General features: G+C 42.8%; 1 protein-coding gene across 6 annotated transcripts in view; it reads right to left on the bottom strand.

The window, feature by feature from the left end:
* DGLUCY (D-glutamate cyclase) overlaps positions 1–21944 on the bottom strand; it is a 67196-nt gene that overhangs the window by 18552 nt on the left and 26700 nt on the right. For all 6 annotated transcript variants that reach the window (XM_029597792.1, XM_029597793.1, XM_029597794.1 and 3 more), the window contains 6 exons: positions 15437–15590; positions 13782–13980; positions 11856–12006; positions 6416–6538; positions 4962–5159; positions 920–1180 (listed from right to left, as the gene is read on the bottom strand). In XM_029597792.1, coding sequence (XP_029453652.1) covers positions 920–1180; positions 4962–5159; positions 6416–6538; positions 11856–12006; positions 13782–13980; positions 15437–15590 — 1086 coding nt within the window. The remainder of the gene's footprint in view (positions 1–919; positions 1181–4961; positions 5160–6415; positions 6539–11855; positions 12007–13781; positions 13981–15436; positions 15591–21944) is intronic.

Genomic DNA, 21944 nt, shown 5'->3' with positions numbered 1-21944 from the left:
CACAAACCTCAGGCGCACCAACGGAGAAAAAAATAAACAGGCCTTACAGCTTCTGAGTTTGTTTTTTTTTTTTTTTGTTTTTTTTTTTAACGTTAAGCTCTTAAAGAAACAGCCTACTGAGCTACATAGAACAGTAAAAGCAAATGAAAATACTACTTTCCTGTTTCTGGAAGCCCCAGAATGCTGCAGCCGGTCAGCCTGAGTGAGAAGACCTCAGGGGGAGTGAGGGAACCAGGACCCCTGGCTTTCCCTCCCCCTGGAATCAAGGGTCGAGTCTGGTCAGGGATTTCCAACCCCCCACTCGCCCTGCTCAACCACAGGGATGGCCCACGAAGGAACCTAACACCTCCAGGAGCTCCCATCTTCAGTCTTTTATCTTCTCTCTAATCTTATTTTACTTTACCTAACAGACTACAGGTTTGCACCTCTATCATCTGCTGGAGACAGAGAAATACTGAGGGACTGCAGGTGGCACACTCGGATATGTAACAGTGCCTCAAAGTTTTGTTCTCTGTCTCCATCTGCTGGTAGGGATGTATAAACCCCACTTGTCTGGACTGATCTGGGCTATGAACAGGAAATAAAGATCTTTATTTATTGTTTATATTCTTCTTTTCAGGCACTTCAAAGTAGATTACATTTAGGTATTAAGTAATGTAGTGTAGACAAACACAGAAATAAAACTTAGGAAATCTGCTTTCTTGATGACTTGCTTTAAGATTCTGAACTTTTTTTTTTCTTAGCAGGAAAAAAATGCTTAATAGCAAGAAGGAATCCAGAAAGCTTTAGGCCAAGTATCAACTGTTTTTGAATTTCAACAACCAGTTTATAAAAGAATAAAGTCTGGGCCTCAATTTTTATTTGAAAACAAAATTAGCTCATCTGTCTCCTAATTTGCGTTTCATCAGCAAAACCTTACCTTGTTTGGTAGTATCTTCAATAATCTTCCTGTTCAGGCCTAAGGCTCTCTTGTCGGTTACTATGGTGACCTCCTTGCCTAAGGCCTGCAGCATGGCCGCCATCGCAAAGGCTCCTGGAGGGCCATCGTTTTCTTCCGGGGGCTCCTGATTAAAGTGTGTGGGGAAACCGGTGGTGATGAGCACAGACTTGGCATGAGACATGGACAGGGATGCCTTCAGCAGCTCGTCCTTAACGAAGAGGTGACGAATGCCCCTGTCACCTAAGCAGCATGAAAACAAGCTTTTTATTCAACCGATTTATCTACAAGCTGTGTGTGCAGATAGCTATGATTATCTCGTACAGGTTAAGTCTAAACAGGGTGTGACAGGAGAACCGAGGAAGGGAGATTAGGTTCGATGGGGATCTGCTGCTAGCTCAGCTCGAGATACTGCTCAGTGGGGTTCCTGGCGCACAGCTCAGGGGTTACAAGATCAAAATCGGAGGGTTTGATGTGAAAAATCAGGCTCCTGCTGATTTTTCACGTCTGGGTCCCTCTCCCAGGGACAGAGTGCAGGTGACCCCCCGCCATGGGAGAACGTACCACTTCACGTCAGACTGAGCTCCCTCCAGGGCCGGGGTCAGGCTTGTGCTAGAGTCACCTCATGGATTTCACAGCAGTACAGTGCTCTGGGGCAAACCTCAGGCTTTTAACAGTGCCCAGATAGGCAAAATATCTGGGGTGGGATGGGTGCTGACCAATAACCTCAAGTTCCTTCTTGTGTTTGTATAATGTAGCAACAAGAAAAATAGTTGGTGTATATTGGAATGAACTGTGACTGCAATGTAAAATAAAAACTGTCAATTCTTTTATTTTCAAAATTATTTTTCAAAATTTTAAAAATTGGAGGAAGAGACCTCAGCGCTGGTATCTTTTCTGAATTGATTATCAGAGTACAGACCAGTTGATACAGTCATCGGTCTAAAAAACCTCCAATATTTCTTTTATTGAAAAAACATTTTTGTGTGTCTTTTTTTATTTTCTATAAAAATTGTTTGATATCAGCTCTTGTTCACTGTGTTTTGTATTGACTAATTTGAGTGGACAACAGATATATCGGCAGGAATTAGCCCAATTCAAGATAAAGAGGTGATGATGTTGACACTTAATAAAACAATTGCAGTCTCAATTACATTGCCAGATTGACTTGCTCAAAAATTGCTGGAAAAACTTTAACAAGATTGCCTTCTAACTCTGAAAGTTGCCATTTGAGGCTTGTTCTTCAATGTCTCTACAGTTCTTATGTCAAGAACATTGTGGTTCTGTGGTTCTGGCACTGCAAGAGTTGCCCATTGGTTCTTCACTGTGTACTTTGAAAATCTACTGTTGCTCTTTACGACAGAGTAATGCTGCCCGGTCTCCTCCTCTTATGTGTGGTTTAACTGGGTCAATAACGAACCATTTAAGTTGTGAGCATAGAAGCTGCATAAAAAATTTTAAGGAAAATGCACCGCTTGCTGCCCACTGTGTCCAATCAAATCATACTTTTCAACAACTTAAATGGGACTAAATATCAAGATAGATTGGTCTAGTTTATAATTCAACACACAGACACACAGTTGAATCATCAATGAACACACCTGTAGGTTGTCATGACATCATCACATCTTCTCGTGAGTAACCTATAAAATCAGTTCATTAGTATATACGCACTCTGCCTTTTTGACTTGAAGCCCGATGACCGAAAGTTTGATCGGACAAGAAACTGTGAGTAATGGAAATCTTTCATATTGATATCATGAATGACAACCATAGATTTTATTCAATATGTTTTTTATTTAAGATGTAATTCCTTGAGATGAGATACTGCCCTGACGCTGCTTTTCCTGCGAAAACGTACGTTGGCGTTTCAGGCATCCTTTGTGCAACTCGGATCAACCATCACGCCAAGATAAGTGACATTTGAATTACAAGCAGCTTTCCTAGAGCTAATAAAATATTTGTGACAACTCTTGCAGTGCCAGAACTACAGAACCACAATGTTCTTGACATAAGAACTGTAGAGATATTGAAGAACAAGCCTCAAATGGCAGCTTTCAGAGTGCCGCTCAAGTGGCTATTGAATTGCCTTCCCAACAGCTTTATGAGCCTTACTACCTTGATTTAGAAGGCAATCTTGTCAAAGTTTTTCCAGCAATTTTCGAGCAAGTCAATCGGGCAATGTAATTGAGACTGCAATTGTTTTATTAAGAGGCAACATCATCAGCTCTTCATCTTGAATTGGGTTAATTCCTGCCGATATATCTGTTGCCCACGCAAATTAGTCAATACAAAACACAGTGAGTAAGAGCTGATATCAATCAAATAATTTTTATAGAAAGAAAAAAAAAGACAGTTTTTTCAATAAAAGAAGAGAAATATTGGAGGTTTTTTAGAAAGATGACTGTATCAACTGGTCTGTACTCTGATAATCAATTCAGAAAAGATACCAGCGCTGAGGTCTTTTCCTCCAATTTTTAAAATTTTGAAAAATAATTTTGAAAATAAAAGAATTGACAGTGTAATTTACATTGCAGTCACAGTTTATTCCAATATACACCAACTATTTTTCTTGTTGTAATTTACATTGATGGATCCTTAAGTTCTTTTTTCTTTGTATAATGTAGAACAGCTTATCCTTTTGCTAAAGAACAAACAATGAAAATGGGGAATTCAGAGGCTTTTTCCACTTTGCATGCTCCAAGGAAAACATACTGACTCTGAGATAAAGAATGAACACAACATTCACAGGGATCCCACTGGCCTCCAGGATCGCAGCTTCTCCTTAGCTTTGCTTCCAAAAAAATACATTGAAAAATCTCCACAAACTGGTGGAAGTACTCGATGTCCAAAAACTTTATTTTCTTAAAAACTTGGGGATGCTATTATGCTAAACCAGTTATGTAGTAATTTTTCTGAAAATTAAAGGCCAACTAAATTCCTGGAGACTCCACCAGCATGTGTGCTGGGACTTCAGCGAATGTTGCTGTGTTTTCTTGCTTTGTTCTGCTAAATTAGTGTCAGTTTTGTTTTGTCCAGCGGTAGCTTTGAGAGATTTCAAGGTGTGAGGTCTTCATGCTTCCCCCATGCTGCAAGCTACAAAGGTACCATGCTATGCCTTGTGTATTTATTAGGATCTAACACAGATAAATATGAAATATTAAACATAAGGTTTAACGTGCAGCTCATCAGAATAAGTACAGTGATCAACATGCCGCATGGCCATACATGGTACAAAACAATCCACGGGACAAGCATGCCCTCCTCATAAACATGTTTCAACACAATTACAAGGGAAATAGAGCGAAAGCTCCCATTCCCAGAGCTGATAACACGATATTTCTCCTTTCACTCTAGAGGAAGTCATGCTGCAGCCCAGGTGTACAACCACATTGAAGTTAGCTGTGATAAATATCTTTTCTGTGGGCATGCACACACTTTGCCCAAAAAAACCCCCTAAGACCTGTTGATCACTGTACTTATTCTGATGAGCTGCACGTTAAACCTTATGTTTAATATTTCATATTTATCTGTGTTAGATCCTAATAAATACACAAGGCATAGCATGGTACCTTTGTAGCTTGCAGCATGGGGGAAGCATGAAGACCTCACACCTTGAAATCTCTCAAAGCTACCGCTGGACAAAACAAAACTGACACTAATTTAGCAGAACAAAGCAAGAAATCAAAACTGATCTCCCACCTACATTCTTCTGAACTGCCCTAAAATGCCGAGGGGAAGCAGAACTAAAGAAATAATAATGAGAAACACACCGCTGATTGGCTGCAGGGATAGAGAGACATCGAGCGACTTGATAAAATGCAACAACTAAACTCGGCTACAATGCAGAAAAATATGGTGGAAAAACGTCATCCTTCAACCTCCTGACTGGCGTGCGAAAGAAAGGGCTCCTGGGAAACCTAAACATGAGTCAGGTGGTTGCTGGAGGAGGTCCTTCACTTTGCTCTGTGTCCGTGCAGTTGGGCTTGGCTGTTCTCATAAAACTCAAGAGACGTGTCTTTACCTGGATCTGCTCCGATCAGCTTCTCCAGAGCTTGAATCTTTCCGACAGCTTTTGCTGAGGCAACGCTATAGTGCAAGGGATTGTGGGAAATGCAGAAGACCTGCGGACTTTCCTCGGGATCACCAAGCGCGGCCTTCTCGTTTTTCAGGTCGGTGATAAACATGCAGCCGGGAGAATGGGTGAAGGCCAGAGGAGACCCTGAAGGGGATGGTAAGAGGGACACAGCTCGGTCACCAGCAGAGACCCAGGTACAGTGGAAAACAAAACAAAAATGAAGCAATGTGACGCATCCGTACTGGACCATCCAGCACTGTGTCCAGGCAAACACCAGAAATATCCTCTCTTAACCAGGCTGAAATAGCTTAATCCACTCAAGCAATGGCAACCCTAGAGCAATTCACCTCTCAGATACATGTTCTTGGGGGGTGTCATGCTAATTATAATATCTGTAATTTTCTCTCTCTCATTTATATTTAAGAGATGAATCAAAACTATTAGAGACTGTGTTTACTGTGGAACAGCTGATCTGGGACCGATTGCTAGGGCAAGCTACTGCTTCTCAGGCTATGAGTGCTGAGGAGTTTAGAGTGACACCTTCTGACCGACCAAAGTAGTCATGTACGCCAGGCTGCAGAGAGAGATGGCGGTGTCAAGGCCCTTGTACGGCGAAGGACAACCACCGAGCAGAATGCCAAACAAAGGCCCATGGCACCTCAGTTCATGGTTTCCTGTCAGTCCTGCTCAAGGCCATGTAAAAGCAATAAGCTGGAAACTCAGGACTGGGCGCAGATTAGCTGACCCAAAAGATGCCCTGAATATCCTCCCCATGAATTGGATGACTGGCCAGGGTTAGAAAGCTCAAGCTAATACATAAGATTCCTGATTGGCTGATTTAGACTACATTTTTTAGCTGCCAATACCTCCCTATATGGATAATGCATAGGTTACACTATTATTTAGTTGGAGAAGGACCCTTAAAGGATCCTTATATTGCTAACTGATCTCGGATCTCATCATTATTAGTTCCATTACCACTGCATAAACTAAACAGATCTGTGGCATGTCAAGCTAAAATATGCTCGCTATCTCTGAAGATCTGGGTTAGATTATGATTTATAGGAGGTTCACTTGATCAATAGCTTTGGTGCTCTCAACCTAGCTCCTGCAGGGCACGTGTTGCATTACCTGAAAAGCCTCTTCTCCCAGAAGGGGAATTGTATGGGACACTGCCCAGCAGCTGAGAAAACATTAACTGAGCCACAGGAGGGGCTGGCCTAGCATCTATCTACTCTATATCCGGTGCCGGCCAACTGCGCCCGGTTGTCAAAGACACCCAACAACCCAATCACTTCACATATCCTCGCCAAAATGCCAAGTCTACTTTAAAAACCTAAAAGCAGCAGACAAAGGCATAGCTGAGACACTAAGCATGACCTGTGGCTTTTACTACATACTGCAACTGCCGACAGCTTCCACTCCCGTGACGCCACAGGCCCAAAACACTGGAACATCCCCAGGGTGAAACCGCACTGGGTCTCCGTAGTCTGGGCTGGAGAGATCCCGGATCCCTAAATAGCCTGAAACGCACACAATGAAATGCACAACATCACGTTACGTACAACCAACCAGGACACCTTTTATCATGCTTTATAGCAAACTGAATTTATTATTATTTTTATCTAGCTGTTAAGACAAGTCAGTCTCGGAAGCTAAGGTTGCACAGTCATAAGATAAAACCCTGGAACTCTTCACAAGGAAAAACACTGCACTGCTAATAAATAATACCTATAAAAATAAGACAATGAACCGACATTCCCCAGGGTCGGGTCAATCTCTCTCTGCTTGTGTCAGCCCAAGAGCAACGCTGAATTTCCCCATATAACCAGAAGAGGCTGTCCAGACTGGGCCTGGCTGGAAATAGCCACCCGAGCCGTGCTTATTTGTAACATCTGGAGCTGGTGTGGCAAAGCCTCTCAATCCGTACCCGTTCGCTGTCGTATTTCAGAGCTGCTAAGGGGGAGCCGTTTTTAAGGGGGAGATTTTTGGAGTGCTCTCCACCTCTACTCTCCCACCATCCCTGGTTACCCCCCCCTCTCAAGGGACAAGGGGGGGGGTCCTCATCCATCATGAGTCCTCTCTCTCTCCCTCATTCTGGATCTGATTCTCAGCACACTCTGCCCTCACTACCCATTTCTCTCTCCCCTTCATTACCATCTCTTCTCTCACGTCTTTCAGCTGTCCCTCCAGTACTAAACCTTTTCCTCTCTCCTACCCCTTCCGTCTCCTCCTCCATGTCATCCTTCACCTCTAATTCTTCTTTCCCACCCCGCCACATTTATTACTGCTTACCTCCACCTAGACAGGATCTGAGTGTGAGATGGGGAGGAGCCAGCTGTCGTTGTACACGTGGACACCAATGGCTTTGGAAAGCGTGAGAGGGAAGTTTTGGAAGACAAATTTAGCCCAGGGTGGCATTCTCTGAAATGCTCCCCATTCCACATGGAGGACCCCCAGAAGTAGGCAGAGCTCCAGCGTCTCAATGCGTGGATGAGACAATTGTGCAGGGAAGAGGGCTTTAGTTTTGTTAGGAACTGGGCAACATTTTCGGAAAGGGAACCAATGTCTGCCATTCAAGATGAATTTCTGCTCCCACTGTCTTAATAAACGTGAAATATCACCCCCAGATGTATGATTGTTAAAATGTAGTTTTTGAAGTTATCTTCTTTTAAAAAAGTATTTTATAGATTGATGTGATGTTGTTTGCTGACTTTTTCAGTTGATTTCCCCTGCTGAAGCCGTGGTACGGCAAAACAAGGGTCCCTTGTTGGGGTATATGAAAAAAAATCGATGGGACATACATGAGATATATGAAAGAACTGATGGGATAAAAAAGAAGAAGTCAATTATTTGAAGTGACACGGAAAAGAATTATAGACAAGCTGTCAGCTATCGTTGGTAGTGAACAAAGTGAAAATATATGCCATCGGACAGTATACATTGGGTCTCTTGAACTAAATAAAGGGAATGTTGTAAGGTTAGAGGGCTTATATATGTTGTATTTTGTATAATGTGAACAAAGTGCAAAGATTTTTTTGATATTGCCTTTTGGAGTCTGTATTAGCATTTTTTATATTTTGTACACATATGCTGCTTATCAAAGTTATTTAATGAGGGTTGGGTGTGTGTATGTGGAGTGCATGGGGGACATGTATGTAGTTTTGGGTATTTAAATTATTTTGTATTTTGGTATAATAAAATTATAGTGACTCATTCATGTTTGTGTGTTCAGGATACAACATTTGAGTTACATGTAATTCTACCCATTTTTTAGTTTACCTTTCATTGTTTAAAAATACCATATTGAAAGTCCAGACCAGATGTATTCCATGCATTAAGAAAGATGGAAGGAAGGCCAAATGACTATTGGAATGGTTAAAAATTGAGGTGAGAGAGGCTATTTTAACTAAAACAACTTCTTTCAAAAATTGGAAAACAGATCCATCTGAGAAAATAGGAAAAATTATAAGCATTGGCAAGTTTGATGGAAAACATAGATAAGACAGATAAAGAGAGAATATGAAAAGAAGCTGGCCGAAGAAACAAAAACTTATTATAAAAAAACTTTTAAAATATATTTGAAGCAGGAAGCCTGTGAGGGTGTCAGTTGGACTATTAGACGATTGAGGGGTTAAGAGGGCACTTAGGAAGAGAAGGCCATAGCGGAAAGACTAAATAAATTATTTGCTCCTGTATTTATGGAAGAGGATGTTGGGAAGATACCCATGCCAAAATTTGTATTTAATGGTGATAATTTGGAAGACCTGAAACAAATCATAGTGAACCTGGAAGATGAAATAGGACAGACTGACAAACTAAAGAATAGCAAATTGCCTGGACCATATGGCTTATGAAAGAACTTAAAAATGAAATTTCAAATTATTACTAGAAATTTGTAACATATCATTAAAATAGTCTATTGTACCTGAAGATTAGAGGGTGGCCAATGTGATGCTGATCTTTAAAAAGGGCTCTGGGGTGATCAGAGCAACTAAAGATGGGTGAATATGACTTCAGTGCTGGAAAAATCATAGAAACTATTCTAAAGAACAAAATCCCAGAACATATAGAAAGATATATTTCTTTGGTACTCAGCCAACATGGATTTACAAAATGGAAGTCTTGCCTTACCAATCTGCTACATTTTTTGAAGGGGTTAATAAATATGTCGATAATGGTGAGGTGGAGGATATGATGTATATTTTGATTTTTAGAAAGCGTTTGACAAAGTCCCCAATGAGAGACTCCTGAGAAAATTAAAGTCATTGGATAGGATGCAATTTCCTATTGCGGATTGCAAACTGGCTAAAAGATAAGAAACAGAAAGTAGGAGTAAATGCTCAGTTTTCTCAGTGGAGAAAGGTAAACAGTAGAGTACCTCAGGGATCGGTACTGGGACTGGTGCTTTTCAAAATATTTATAAATGATCTGGAAAGGAATACGAGTGATAATCAAATTTGCAGATGACACAAAATTATTCCGAGTTGCTATATCACAAGCGAATTGTGAAAAATTACAGGAGGATCTTGTGAGACTGGGCATCCAAATAGCAGATGAAATGTAATGTAGACAAGTGCAAGGTGATGCACATAGAGAAAAGTAACACACACTGTAGTTACACAATGTTAAGTTCCACATTAGGAGTTACCACCCAGGAAAAGGATTCGGGCATCATAGTGGACAGTACTTTGCAATCCTTGGCTCAGTGTATATGATGGTCAAAAAAACAAACAGAATGTTAGGAAAGGAATGGAGAATAAAACAGAGGATGTCATAAGCCTCTGCATCACTCCATGGTTTATTTATTTATTTATTTATTTATTTATTTTGGATTTTTCTATACCGGAAGTTCCTGTATAATATACATATCACTCCGGTTTACAAGGAAAATAACTATCGCCTCGATAGGCGGTTTACATTGAACAGATAAACAATTTAACAATTAATTATTACTGAACACAGTTTAAACAAAGGAAAACATGAAGGCTCTAGGAGGAAACTTCGTGAAACTACAATGAACAGAGAATATATGATTATTTACATTTCAATAATGGGACCACACCTAGAGTACTGTGTACAATTCTGGTCACCGCATCTCAAAAAAAGATATAGTTGAACTGGAAAAAGTACAGAGAAGAGCGACCAAAATGATAAAGGGGATGGAATGGCTCCCTATGAGGAAAGGCTAAGGGGGGATATAAAAGAGGTCTATAAAATCATGAGAGGATTAGAACAGGTAAATGTGAATTAGTTATTTGCTTTTTCAAAAAATACAACAAAGTTAATTTGTAGCAAATTTAAAACAAATAGGAGAAAATTCTTTTTTCACTCAATGCACAATTAAGTTCTAGAATCATTACTGGAGGATGTGGTAAAGGCAGTTAACACAACTGCGTTTAAAATTGGTTTGGACAAGTTTCTGGAGAAGTAGTCCATAAACTACTGATCAGGTAGAATGGAGGAAACCACTAATTATTCCTGAGTATTAGCAGTATGGGATCTATCTCTTGTTTGATATCTTGCCAGGTACTTGTGACCTGGATTGGAAACAGGATACTGGATTTGATGGACCCTCGGTATGACCCAGTACGGCAATTGTTATGTAACACTCCACCTACTGCCCCGTGCCTCTCCCACTCCTGAGTTGCTAACCTGCTCCTCCCCCTTTCATTCCTCAGTCCCTCCTCACTCCACCCCCAAAACAATCATCCCCTGAATGATTTCTTCTTCTCCTTCCCCCAATCACATAACCCTCCATCTTGCCACTGCCTCCCCTGTTGCCCCAAAAGAACAGCTGATCTCGCAAGACCACAGAGTTCAGGCACGGGGCAACATGGGCTCATAGTCTGAGAGCCCAGTGGTGCCAGCTATGAAAGGAACACAGAAGCAAGTATAATTGGGAATTGACATTTATTCTACCTACGATGGTGTCCTTGAATATGACTAATGACCCCTTAAAGAGGTCATCCCCCTGGGACAGCCGGCAGCCTTGTTTTTCTATCAGATGAAATCATCTGTTTCAGGATAGAGATAGGGCCAGCCTGAGGTCGTGTGAGCTAACTGCAGCATCAGGACACCCTGCAGACTCGGCCCGATACTGCCGTTAGCTGAAAGGGTCCAGTGACTGCCCCGGGCTCAATGCTGCAGGAGCCAAAGGATGCACTGAGTGCGGTGGGAGCGTGCTGAAGCACACACCACCACCACTATCAGCTGCTCGAAGGGCGAACCCCAAAGTTCCTCGTGCCGCAGCTACTTTGCAAGAAACTTTGTTCAACCAGCTGTTCCTTCTGTCTTGGGAAACCTCGCTGAGGCCCCGATAGCATTTGCCTGCTCCTACCCTCCGTCGTCCGATCCCATCCTTCAGTTACTCTAAACTGCAAATCCCGGTCCTGCTGATGAGGGGCCCGCTCTGAGCTGCATAGCTAGCATATTGCAAACCTCAGGGGTGGGCAATTCCTGTTACGGATCTCATGCAGCGCGAGAGCGGTAGCAGGAAGTGCTTGCTGAGGTGCTGGGCTGGCAGAGAGTGAGAGAGATGGTGCGGAGCCAAGCCAGCCTCCTTCCTTTGTGTGTTGACCGTTCCCGGTGCAGGAAAGCGGAAGAGAGAAGCCAAATGCAGGAGACTGCTACATATTAGTGATAAGGTGAGCAAGCATAACCTATACTGGTGATTAGTATGGTGTCGGCAAGTGACCCTAGAGTCCCAGCAAAGACCAGCAAACCCTCACAGTGTAACAATGTAGCCTACTGGTGAACTCTCCTCCCTCCCACAGGTCTACATATTCCACTTCACATCTGAAAACCGAAGGGCTTGGGCAGAAGGTTACATGTACTGACTTGGGCTGCCGAGGTGCACCGGCGCTCCATGGACGTCTTTCATCGGGTGGGTGGCCTGGACGACGGCGTCTAACTTGTCCCCGGGAATCGGCCTCATCGTAACCACCAAAGGACAAGAAAACCTGCCAACTTCAAAACAGGGCACCGACGTCTGATGAATAAACGAAAAAAAACCCAAAAAGGAAGCGTTCTGTGAGCTGGCCTCAATATTCAAACTAAACTTTTAAGTACCGTAAGTTAGCTGGATTAAGTCCTAGCTGGATAACTGACATGGGATATTCAGCAGCACAGCTATGCTGCTGAATATCCCTGTAGAAATCGCAACTTAGCCAGATAAGTCATGTCCGTCTGATTTAGGCCTGCTCTACGGCAGGTCTAACTTATTTGGTTAACTTAACCAGATAAAAGTCAGAATATCAGCACTTGTTCGGCTTAAGTTAACCGGATAAGTAGCGCTGCCCCGAAATGCCCACTGCCCGCCCACAAGATATCTGGCTATTAACTTAACCAGACAAGTACTTATCCGGCTAAGTAGCGCTGAATATTGGCCTCACTAAGTTTAACCGAATAAGCCTCGCCTTGGTAAAAGCAGACGTTATCTAGGTAAGTGTACCTAGACGGTACCTAGACGTTATCTAGGTAAGTGTACCTGGATAGCTTTAGCCTTACCTGGCTAAATTTGACATATATCAGTTAAGTGGCTGCTACATCTTTATGTGTGTGTTTATTTATGGGCCTTTGGGTCTGATCCTGAAGCCCCCAACTCACTTAAGTGCAGCACAGTCCCTGATCTCACCTTTCCCCCTCCAACCCATCATTTTTTTAAAGATAAAAGCAGCAGCTGGAGCGCCTCGAGGCTGCTCTCCCCATCCTTTCAACAATAGTTTTGTAAAAGACCCTGAGCCCCCCCCCTCCCATCAATCCACAACCTCTAACACCTCCCTCCCCCCAGGTCCTTTGACTCCCTCACGACGCTAAGTATCGCTTGCATCGTACGCTTCCAGCGTTGCTGTCTGAGCAAGATGAAACTGGTCAGGAGCGGGGTGAGGTGCTACCGACCACCTAGATGGGGTGTCAGAGGGTCCGGGGGGGGGGGGGGGGGGGGGAGGGAAGAGATTGCAGGTGGGTAAGGTGGCGATCAGGAATTTTTCCAAAAATATCATGGAAGAAAGGTGACCACCAGCCTCGGGGTGATAGAGCCACTTTCTTTTTTTTTTAAATTTGATGGCCTGCATTTAATTGAAAGGGTTTTGTGGAATGGGGTGATGCGGGATCAAGCCTGAAGCCCTACAAATTTTGCAGCCCCCTTAACTGGCTACACGTCGAATACAGCCGGTAAAAGCTAAAATTACTACACCGAGAAGCTATTATCAAATGCACATAACCAGAATAACTTTAAACCTAACTGGTTATATTCAGTCCTAGCCGGATAGTCACATACATACAGAGCATGTCAGCAGTCCATCCAGTCTGGCCGGATAGTCACATACATACAGAGCATGTCAGCAGTCCAACCAGTCTGCCCAGTAAGGTGTTCAGGGTGGTAACCAGTTTAAAGTTATCCGGATAACTTCCCTGCTCACAGATTTTAGCCAGACAGAAGGGTGGGGACAGAGCAGGAGTTTTAACCGGTTAACTTTAAGCAATTAGAAGCTGCTTTTACCAACATCAATGTTTTGAATATCAATCTCTTAATTTGTGAGGTATAAATCACGATTTTTATGTCCTCAGCTACTGGCCAGAGCCAGCGGTTCATAAAGTACAACGTGTGGTCACCCTCCTTATAGCATCAGACGACAACTCCCACAACCCCACAGATCTTAAAAAAAACAACTTGTGCGGTTTTAGAACCAAAACTTGCCGACAGTTTTAATTCAAGCCCCAACCCGTTTCTCGCGACACTGTTAACGCTTCCTCGCGGCTTACCTTGTACATGCTTACGTTGCATTTCTGCTCGACGTTCCGCACGGGGACGCCAGCCTCCTGAGCTGCTCTTTCAAACGAGAAGCTGCAGCCTAGGTAGAACGCCACCATGTCCTGGAGCTGCTCGGAGTACTTCTCCAGGCTGCTCAGGGTACCGGTAAAAACTCCGTTCTCAAACCTCCTGTACTCCAGACAGTCAGCCCTGTGGGGGGGGAAGAGATCCGATCCCTAAGACTTGCATCGGTTTTGTCTTGCTGACGTTTCTATGAGTTTATCCGACTCTCTCTAAAGCACAACTTTCACGTCTGTAATCAGAGTGGCAGCCCGTTAATTTCTGTGCCGGGATCCAAAACTCCTCTTATGCATTCTCTAAGGGCTTCACCCAGGTCACCTTGAACAGTACCGCCCAAGTCCTGGTTTAGCCCCCATGAAGTGCAGTCCCTGCTTTTCTTGGGGCAATCAGAATTACAGCTCTGCACGTGCAGTGCTGCAAAACCGGGACCTGGATGTGGAGGTAACCTTTGTCCAATCAACCTCCGTGCATTGTTGGGCTTGCAGAAGACACTTAAGGACAGATTTAAAGGTTAGACCAAAAAACAAAGGTGCAAAAAAAAAAAAAAAAAAGCCACTGAATTAGTTTCTTGCACAGTTTTCAGGAAAAAAAACAAAAAAAAAACAGCTTTTACTTTCTGAAAGGAAAACATTTTTAAAGAAATTTTTTTGTGTAAGCAAAAATGGCAGAGGTACTTTTTACCTGACTCATAGGTTTAGCCATTGGAACCAAAATTGCTATCAGCCTTTTTTTTTTTTGCATACTTTCTCATATATGCACTTCTCACCCTCATCTCCTTGATAGTGCCCATCCATGGAACCATGGTACAGCCCCAGGACTGTAGAGATAACAAATGCAGACGCTGCATGAACGTCTTACACTGACTGCTGCACCCAATCGTTTTCATGACATGACATAGCAAACACGGGATTCGCACTTTGTTGTGCCACACCATTACCTTCCCTCTGCTGCCCCTCCCTCCCATCAGCACCTTCCCTCCCCCCGCCACCCTTTGGCAGCAACATCTTCCATTCCTTTTCACCCTTCGGCATCACCACTCTCTCTTCCCTTCTTTCCTCCACACCTCCTAGCATGATGATGCTCAGTGGGCTTCCTCTAACCAATTCTAGATGTTGGTGACATCAGAGAGCAACTCCATATATCCATAGAAGGATAATGAAAGTTATGCATGTTATGAGGGCCGGTCTAAAATCTTGTATAAGGGGGGGGGGGGGGGGGGGAAGTTACTTCTCCAGGGATATCTAGGGATGCTGAGCCCTGTTTTATTTAGGCTTAGAGTGGCACTGCTTTTATTCACCAACGTCAAAGAACACCTTTCTGCCGGAAATACTTTTAAGCTCCGAATTTAGACGATTCCAGCCCTAAGCTTCCTAAACAACGACTGCCCCTTTTCCACAGTGCTAAGATGAGTCTGCAGCCCATGAGAGAGACCTGCCTTACGTTCACACTCATTTCAGACATCAAGAGCGGCTTAAATGGGGGAAATCCCAACCTTCCCTGGGACGAGAGTGTGGGAGGGCACATCTGGGAAAGAGGTCAGGCAGCAAATAATCCCCTTCAGAAGATGGGACGCTCACGTGCTTACCGTATGTCAGCGGCGGTGCTCAGCGGCGGGCAGCCCCACTCCCCTGGCTTACTGCGGTACAGCAACGGCAAAGGCCCACTGTTTGCACGGCAGAACTTCTCAAACTCCTCGGCAAGGGATATGTGGAGCATCACAACATTAGCCTGCTTATAACCTTCAGAGATTGAACAGATCAAAGATTCACTTTCAATTGGTAGGTGACCCCAGGAAAAATAAAACACACATTCAAAAACTACAAGCGATGCCTACAGTAAATGCGCCAGTCCAGCACAGCGCACACGGATCCTTAAACAGAACATTTTTGCACTGTTTTATCCAAGGAAATGCCTTTGAAAATGACCCTGTAGAAGGAACGAACACCTTTAATTAGAGCCCATGCACCTGGCCACCTCATTGAAAGGATTGCTCCACCATAAGGTCTACTTGTTACAGAGCAAGCTTGTTCTAACATATTCAAGAACAAGACGTAGCAGGAATCTGAAACAGGACTTTATCTGGTATATATGAGCCTTTTCATATTGTTACAGCTTGAGATAGGGAGAATCTCAGAAAAGATCAGCAAGATCAATAAGGCAACAAAACAACCTACAATACAGTACAAAGAGGCGGCAGCAAAAGAAAAGCAAGTTTGCTTACCACAAATGGTGATTTCCGTAGATAGCAGGATGAATTAGCCATTACATGTGGGTGATGTCATCTGATAGCACCGATCGGTCTCGTCTCTCCTGGCAAGTAGAACTTTGAACTCTACATGTGTGGGAGTTCCCATGTGGGTGTCTCATGAGCCTCTTCAGTCGATATCAGAGCTAATTCCAGCTATGTAGTCTACTCTCTAGGGAGGTGGGTGGGTATTCCATGGCTACTTCATCCTGCTATTTATGGAAAACACTGTTTACAGTAGGCAAACTTGCTTTTTCTGTCAATAAGCAGCCTGAATTAGCATTACATGTGGGGAGTCCCAAGCCGAGGGCTGCAGTGGTGTGTCTATTGAGTAAGGAACCTGGAACCCACCATGAAGAGTAGACTACTGAGAGAACAGATTACGCAAAACTGCTTGTCTGAATTTACTATTAGTCCTTGAGAGTTTGTTTAGACAGTAATGGGACATAAGGGTGTGAACTGATGACCAGCTTTGCAGATGTCTTTGAGAGGCACTTCTTGAAGATAAGCAACCATACCCTCTCACTACCTGAGCTTTGATCAAGTCTGTGACCTGTAATCCTGCTAAGGAGTAGCAGTCTTGGATGCAGTCTGCTATCCAATTAGTTAAAGTGCGTTTAGTATCTGCCACGCCAAGTCTGTTAGGGTTGTACGACATAAATAGTTGCGAAACTTGGGAGTGCACTTGAGTCCTTTTCTTATAGTAGGCCAAGGTTCTTTTGCAATCCAAGGTGTGAAGGGCTTTCTTTCCTTCATACACATGTGGCTTGGAAAGAAGGCAGGTAATACTGATTGATGTGGAAAGCTGAGACCACCTTTGGCAGAAACTGTGGGCAAGTACAGAGGACCACCTTATTGTGGAAGAATTGTCTATATGGTGGATAATGTATGAGAGCATGGAGCTCACGGACTCTCCTAGCTGAAGTGACTGCGACGTGGGATACTACTTTCCATGTCAAGTACTTAAGAGAAATCATCTCTAGAGGCTAAAAAGCAGCTTTATCAGTTGAGAAAGGACATCATTTAGATCCCAAGGAACCAAAGGTCTTTGTAACAGTTTTAACATGCAATAATCCTTTCAAAATCCTTGATATTAGTGGATGAGTCGAGATGGGTTCAGCATCCACCAGAACACGGTAAACTGCTATAGCACTAAGATGTACTCTTACAGATGTTGTGAGGCTGGAATCAGAAAGGAGGCGCAAATACATTAGTAAATGTTTGGGTTCACAAGAAAGTGAGGCCAAAGTCTTTGGCTGGCATCACTTTGAATACCTGTTCCATTTGAAGGCATAGTTTTTCCTGGTTGATGGCTTTCTATCTGAAACCAATATATTTTCAATTGGTCTAGACAAAAAGGCTCACAATTATAAAGCATTCAAAATCCAAGCCATTAGATACAGGATAGAAGCTTTGCATGATAAAGCATTCCTTCATCCTGAGTTAACAAAGATCCTGTACCCATCTCCCAGGTGTAAGGGAGGACTTCTGGAAAGCTGATCTACATATGCAAACCATATCTGTCTGGGTCTCTCTGGTGCTAAAAGGACTAAGCGAGCATGATATTGCACTAGCTTTTGCAATCTTCTGGCAATCAGTGGTACCAGTGGAAAAGCATGTATGAGGCTTGTTCCCCAATCGAGGAAGAAAGCATCCCGAGTTAACTTTAGATCTCTGGGTAGAACTGAGTAAAACTGATCAAATTTTCTGTTCTGCTCCATTCAGAAGAGGTGGACTGATGATAGATCCCATAAGATGAATAATTTGTCGGCTGCTGTTGCAGAGATCACTCCTGTGGGCAAAATACTTTGCTGAGATGATTTGCCAGCATGTTGGAGATTTCCAGGAGATAGGTGGCCTGAAGGACAATCCAATTCCTAGTTGTCCAGCTCCAAATTTTCAATGCTTCCTGGCAAAGAGCCATGTTCTGGTGCCTTCCTGTTTGTTGACATAAAACATGGCAACTTGACAGTCTGTTTCAAACAAGATGTTCTTTTTCCAAAGATGATGCGTGAATGTTGACAAAGCCAACCTGGGTTTAGAAGGATCCTGTGTGATCGCCCCATCCTTTTGTGAAGGTGTCCACTGCTAGCATCACTTGGTACGGGAGAGTGCGAAGTAGAGCTCGATCTCAAAGGACATGGGGGTTCAAACCAGTGAAGCTCCTGTTTCATGTCCTTGGAAATCTGTACTGTAGTTGACAATAGTTGAGTCAGCTGATCCCACCGAGAATGAAGACTCCGCTGTAGGTAACAAATATGGAGGTGTGTTAGTGGATCCACTTGCATGGCCACTGCTATCTCTCTGGCTGAGGAGTGATGTGAAGTCAATAGTTTGCGAATGAGAGATGTCAAAGTATGCACTCGCTCTGATGGTAGAAAACGCTCTCATAAGAACATAAGAAATTGTCATACTGGATCAGACCAAGGGTCCATCAAGCCCAGCATCATGTTTCCAACAATGGCCAATCCAGTCTACAAGTACCTGGCAAGTACCCAAACATTAAGTAGATCCCATGCTACTGATGCCAGTAATAGCAGTAGCTATTATCTAACTCAACTTGATTAATAGCAGTTAATGGACTTCTCCTCCAAGAACTTATCCAATCCTTTTTTAAACACAGCTACACTAACTGCACTAACTACATCCTCTGGCAAGAAATTCAAGACCTTAATTGTGTGTTGAGTGAAAAAGAATTTTCTAAGAGTAGTTTAAATGTGCTACTTACAAACTTCATGGAGTGCCCCCTAGTCCTTCTAGTATCAGAAAGAGTAAATAACCGATTCACAAATACCCGTTTTAGACCTCTCATGATATTAAAGACCTCTATCATAGCCCCCCCTCAGCCGTCTCTTCTCCAAGCTTAGCAGCCCTAACCTCTTCAGCCTTTCCTCATAGGGGAGCTGTTCCATCCCCTTTATCATTTTGGTTGCCCTTCTCTGTACCTTCTCCATCGTAACTATATCTTTTTTGAGATGTAGTGACCAGAACTGTACACTGAACTCAAGGTGTGGTCTCACCATAGAGCGATATAGAGGTATTATGGCATTTTTCTTTTATTCATAATTCCCTTCCTAATAATTCCTAACATTCTATTTGCTTTTTTGACTGCCGCAGCACACTGAGCTGATGATTTCAATGTATTATCCACTATAAACACTTAGATCTTTTTCCTGGCTGGTAGCTCCTAATATGGAACCTAACATCGTGTAATTACAGCATGGATTATTTTTCCCTATATGCATCACCTTGCACTTGTCGACATTAAATTTCATCTGCCATTTGGATGCCCAATCTTCTAGTCTTTGTATACTTGAACTGCTGTTACGATGTAACCACTTAATACACTATCAATAAAACATCATATGCACCTTGGAAACTGTAAATTAACTTTTTTATTTTTGAAACCAGACCTCATATTGTGTGAGAGAAATGTTGTGTATACTCTCACTCTCCAGGTGTATTATAATTTCAAACACACGCCACTACAACATTAGCCCATATGTAGTCATGTTTAAACTTTTATAATCAATCGGTCTTGGTGTAGTGGCGTGTGTTTGAAATTATAATACACCTGGAGAGTGAGAGTATACACAAAGAAAAGTTCTCTCACACAATATATGAGGTCTGGTTTCACAAATAAAAAAATAAAGTTAATTTGCAGTTTCCAAGGTCCTCCTGCAATTTATCACAATCCATTTGTGATTTAACTACTCTGAATAATTTTGTATCATCTGCAAATTTGATTACTTCACTCGTATTCCTTTCCAGATCATTTATAAATATATTGAAAAGAACTGATCCAAGTACAGATCCCTGAGGCACTCCACTGTTTATCTTTATCCACTGAGACAACTGACCATTTAATCCTAGTCTTAGTTTCCTGTCTCTTAACCAGTTTGTAATCCATGAAAGATCATCGCCTCCTATCCCATGACTTTTAGTTTGACTTCTTGAAGTTGACCAGAAATCATAAATCCTGCAAAAGACTTTGCGTGAATAGTCAGTCATCTGGTATGAAAAACTTGAATCACCTGGTGATACAGGTGTATTGCTATCACTGCAAAGCATGCAGTAAAGACTCTCAGAGCTGCAGACAGGCCAACTGGGAGTACTTTGTATTGGTAATGGGAAGAATCCACGTTGACTCGAAGATAGTGCCAGTGGGCAGGATGGAAGGGTATATAAGCATATGCTCCCTTCAAATCAGAATACACATTATTCCACCATCTGGATGTAGAGAAGAATCATGCTGAACGAATTCATTTTGAATTTCTCTCAGAGCAGATGTCTGTTTAGAGGTCTCAGATCCAGATGGGCCTCAATCCTCCTGATTTCTTGGGAATGAGGAAATATTGTGAATAGAAGCCTTGTCCACATTGGGACACAGGGACATTGTTGAAGTAGTGATTGTACTTCTAGGCAAAGCTGTGTTAAATGAAACAGACCTGGATTGAGAGTGGAACAATGTGGAAGAAATGGTAGCTGAGACAATACAAACAGTGTCCAGACTCCACGATTTTGAGAACAAACAGGTGTCTGGTTATCTGGTGCCACACCTATAAAAAGGCTTGGATTCTGCCCACTATTAGAAAAGAGGACTGCTGACAGTTTGGAGAGAACAAAACCTGGACCCAAGTTTAGGTTAGGCCTGTTGTATTGATCTGGGCTAGCAATGCTCTCGCTGTCGAGGCCTGGACAGAAGTATTTTCTATCACTGGGCCACAAGTAGCGGGAGCTGGCACTGTTGAAAAGGCCGGAATTGGCATCTTTGGAAATATGCTCTTTTGTAAGCAGGGGAGTGTCTTGAAGTGGAGAGCTGTTCAGGACCTATCAAGAAGGATTGGACAGTTACATTCTGCTCTTACCTGAGTGTCTGTTTCTCTTAGTTTTTCACTGAACAGACTGTCCTCTAGACAGAAGTGGTCTGCCAACTTGTTATGGACATTCTCTGATCGAAGCCGGTGAAGTACATGAAATGGAGCTGAACGACTCACAGACAGAATGGAGAAGGTGACATATACTGTACATTCTTCTGCATCCAGAAGTGGTTGGGGATAACTCCCACCTTCCATAGATTATAGAAAAGGCTTTAGTTTTTTTTAATGCAGTCATGAAGATATTGTATCATATAGACTTGATGAGTGGCGATATGAGCAGTAAGCACGGTGTTTTTAAAAACTTATGTCAAAATTGTCCAGTAGCTTATGGTCCTTCCCTGGGGGTGAATTTGAGTAAATTCTTGTCTTTTTTTCCCCTTTTTCAGTGCGGATTCCACAATGATAGACTGGTGTGACAGTTACATGACTCAAAATATCAGTGAGTTTTGGACTCCGTACTTTAAATCCAGTTTTTTAGTCATAGGAACACCAGCAGTAGGTGTTTCGTACATTCTCATCTGCAATAAGTTTAGAATGGGAGAATTACTGGCTCTGATGGCATGTCCAATATGTGGAGCAATCCAAAGATTTCTGAGCGGGCGGTCCTTTTCTTTTCGATCATTGATGACAAGCATCATCCCCATCTTTCCCACAAACTTTGAATGTGTCATGTCCTCCATGGGCGGAATGTGTTAGGAGGATATGGAAATGGGTCAAAAGGTACCAATAGATCCTTTTTCTCAACCCAATGACAAAGGCTCACTAAATCAATAACAATGAAGGCAAACTGGGACGTTCTTCCAATTGCTCCTGAGGGTAAATGCCATGGTCAACCACCTCTGACTAACTGAATTCTGCTGCAATTGAGCGGGATGAAGAACCCCATATTAAGGGTTCTGATGATGTCTTCATCTCTATAGGTGAAACTGGTCTCCAGTCTGAGGGAATGCTGCAGCAATGCCAGAGAG

The sequence above is a fragment of the Rhinatrema bivittatum genome, chromosome 4, assembly GCF_901001135.1.
Source record: "Rhinatrema bivittatum chromosome 4, aRhiBiv1.1, whole genome shotgun sequence".
NCBI classification, from domain to species: Eukaryota; Metazoa; Chordata; class Amphibia; order Gymnophiona; family Rhinatrematidae; genus Rhinatrema; species Rhinatrema bivittatum.
This window is presented reverse-complemented; position numbering and strand designations above follow the sequence as displayed.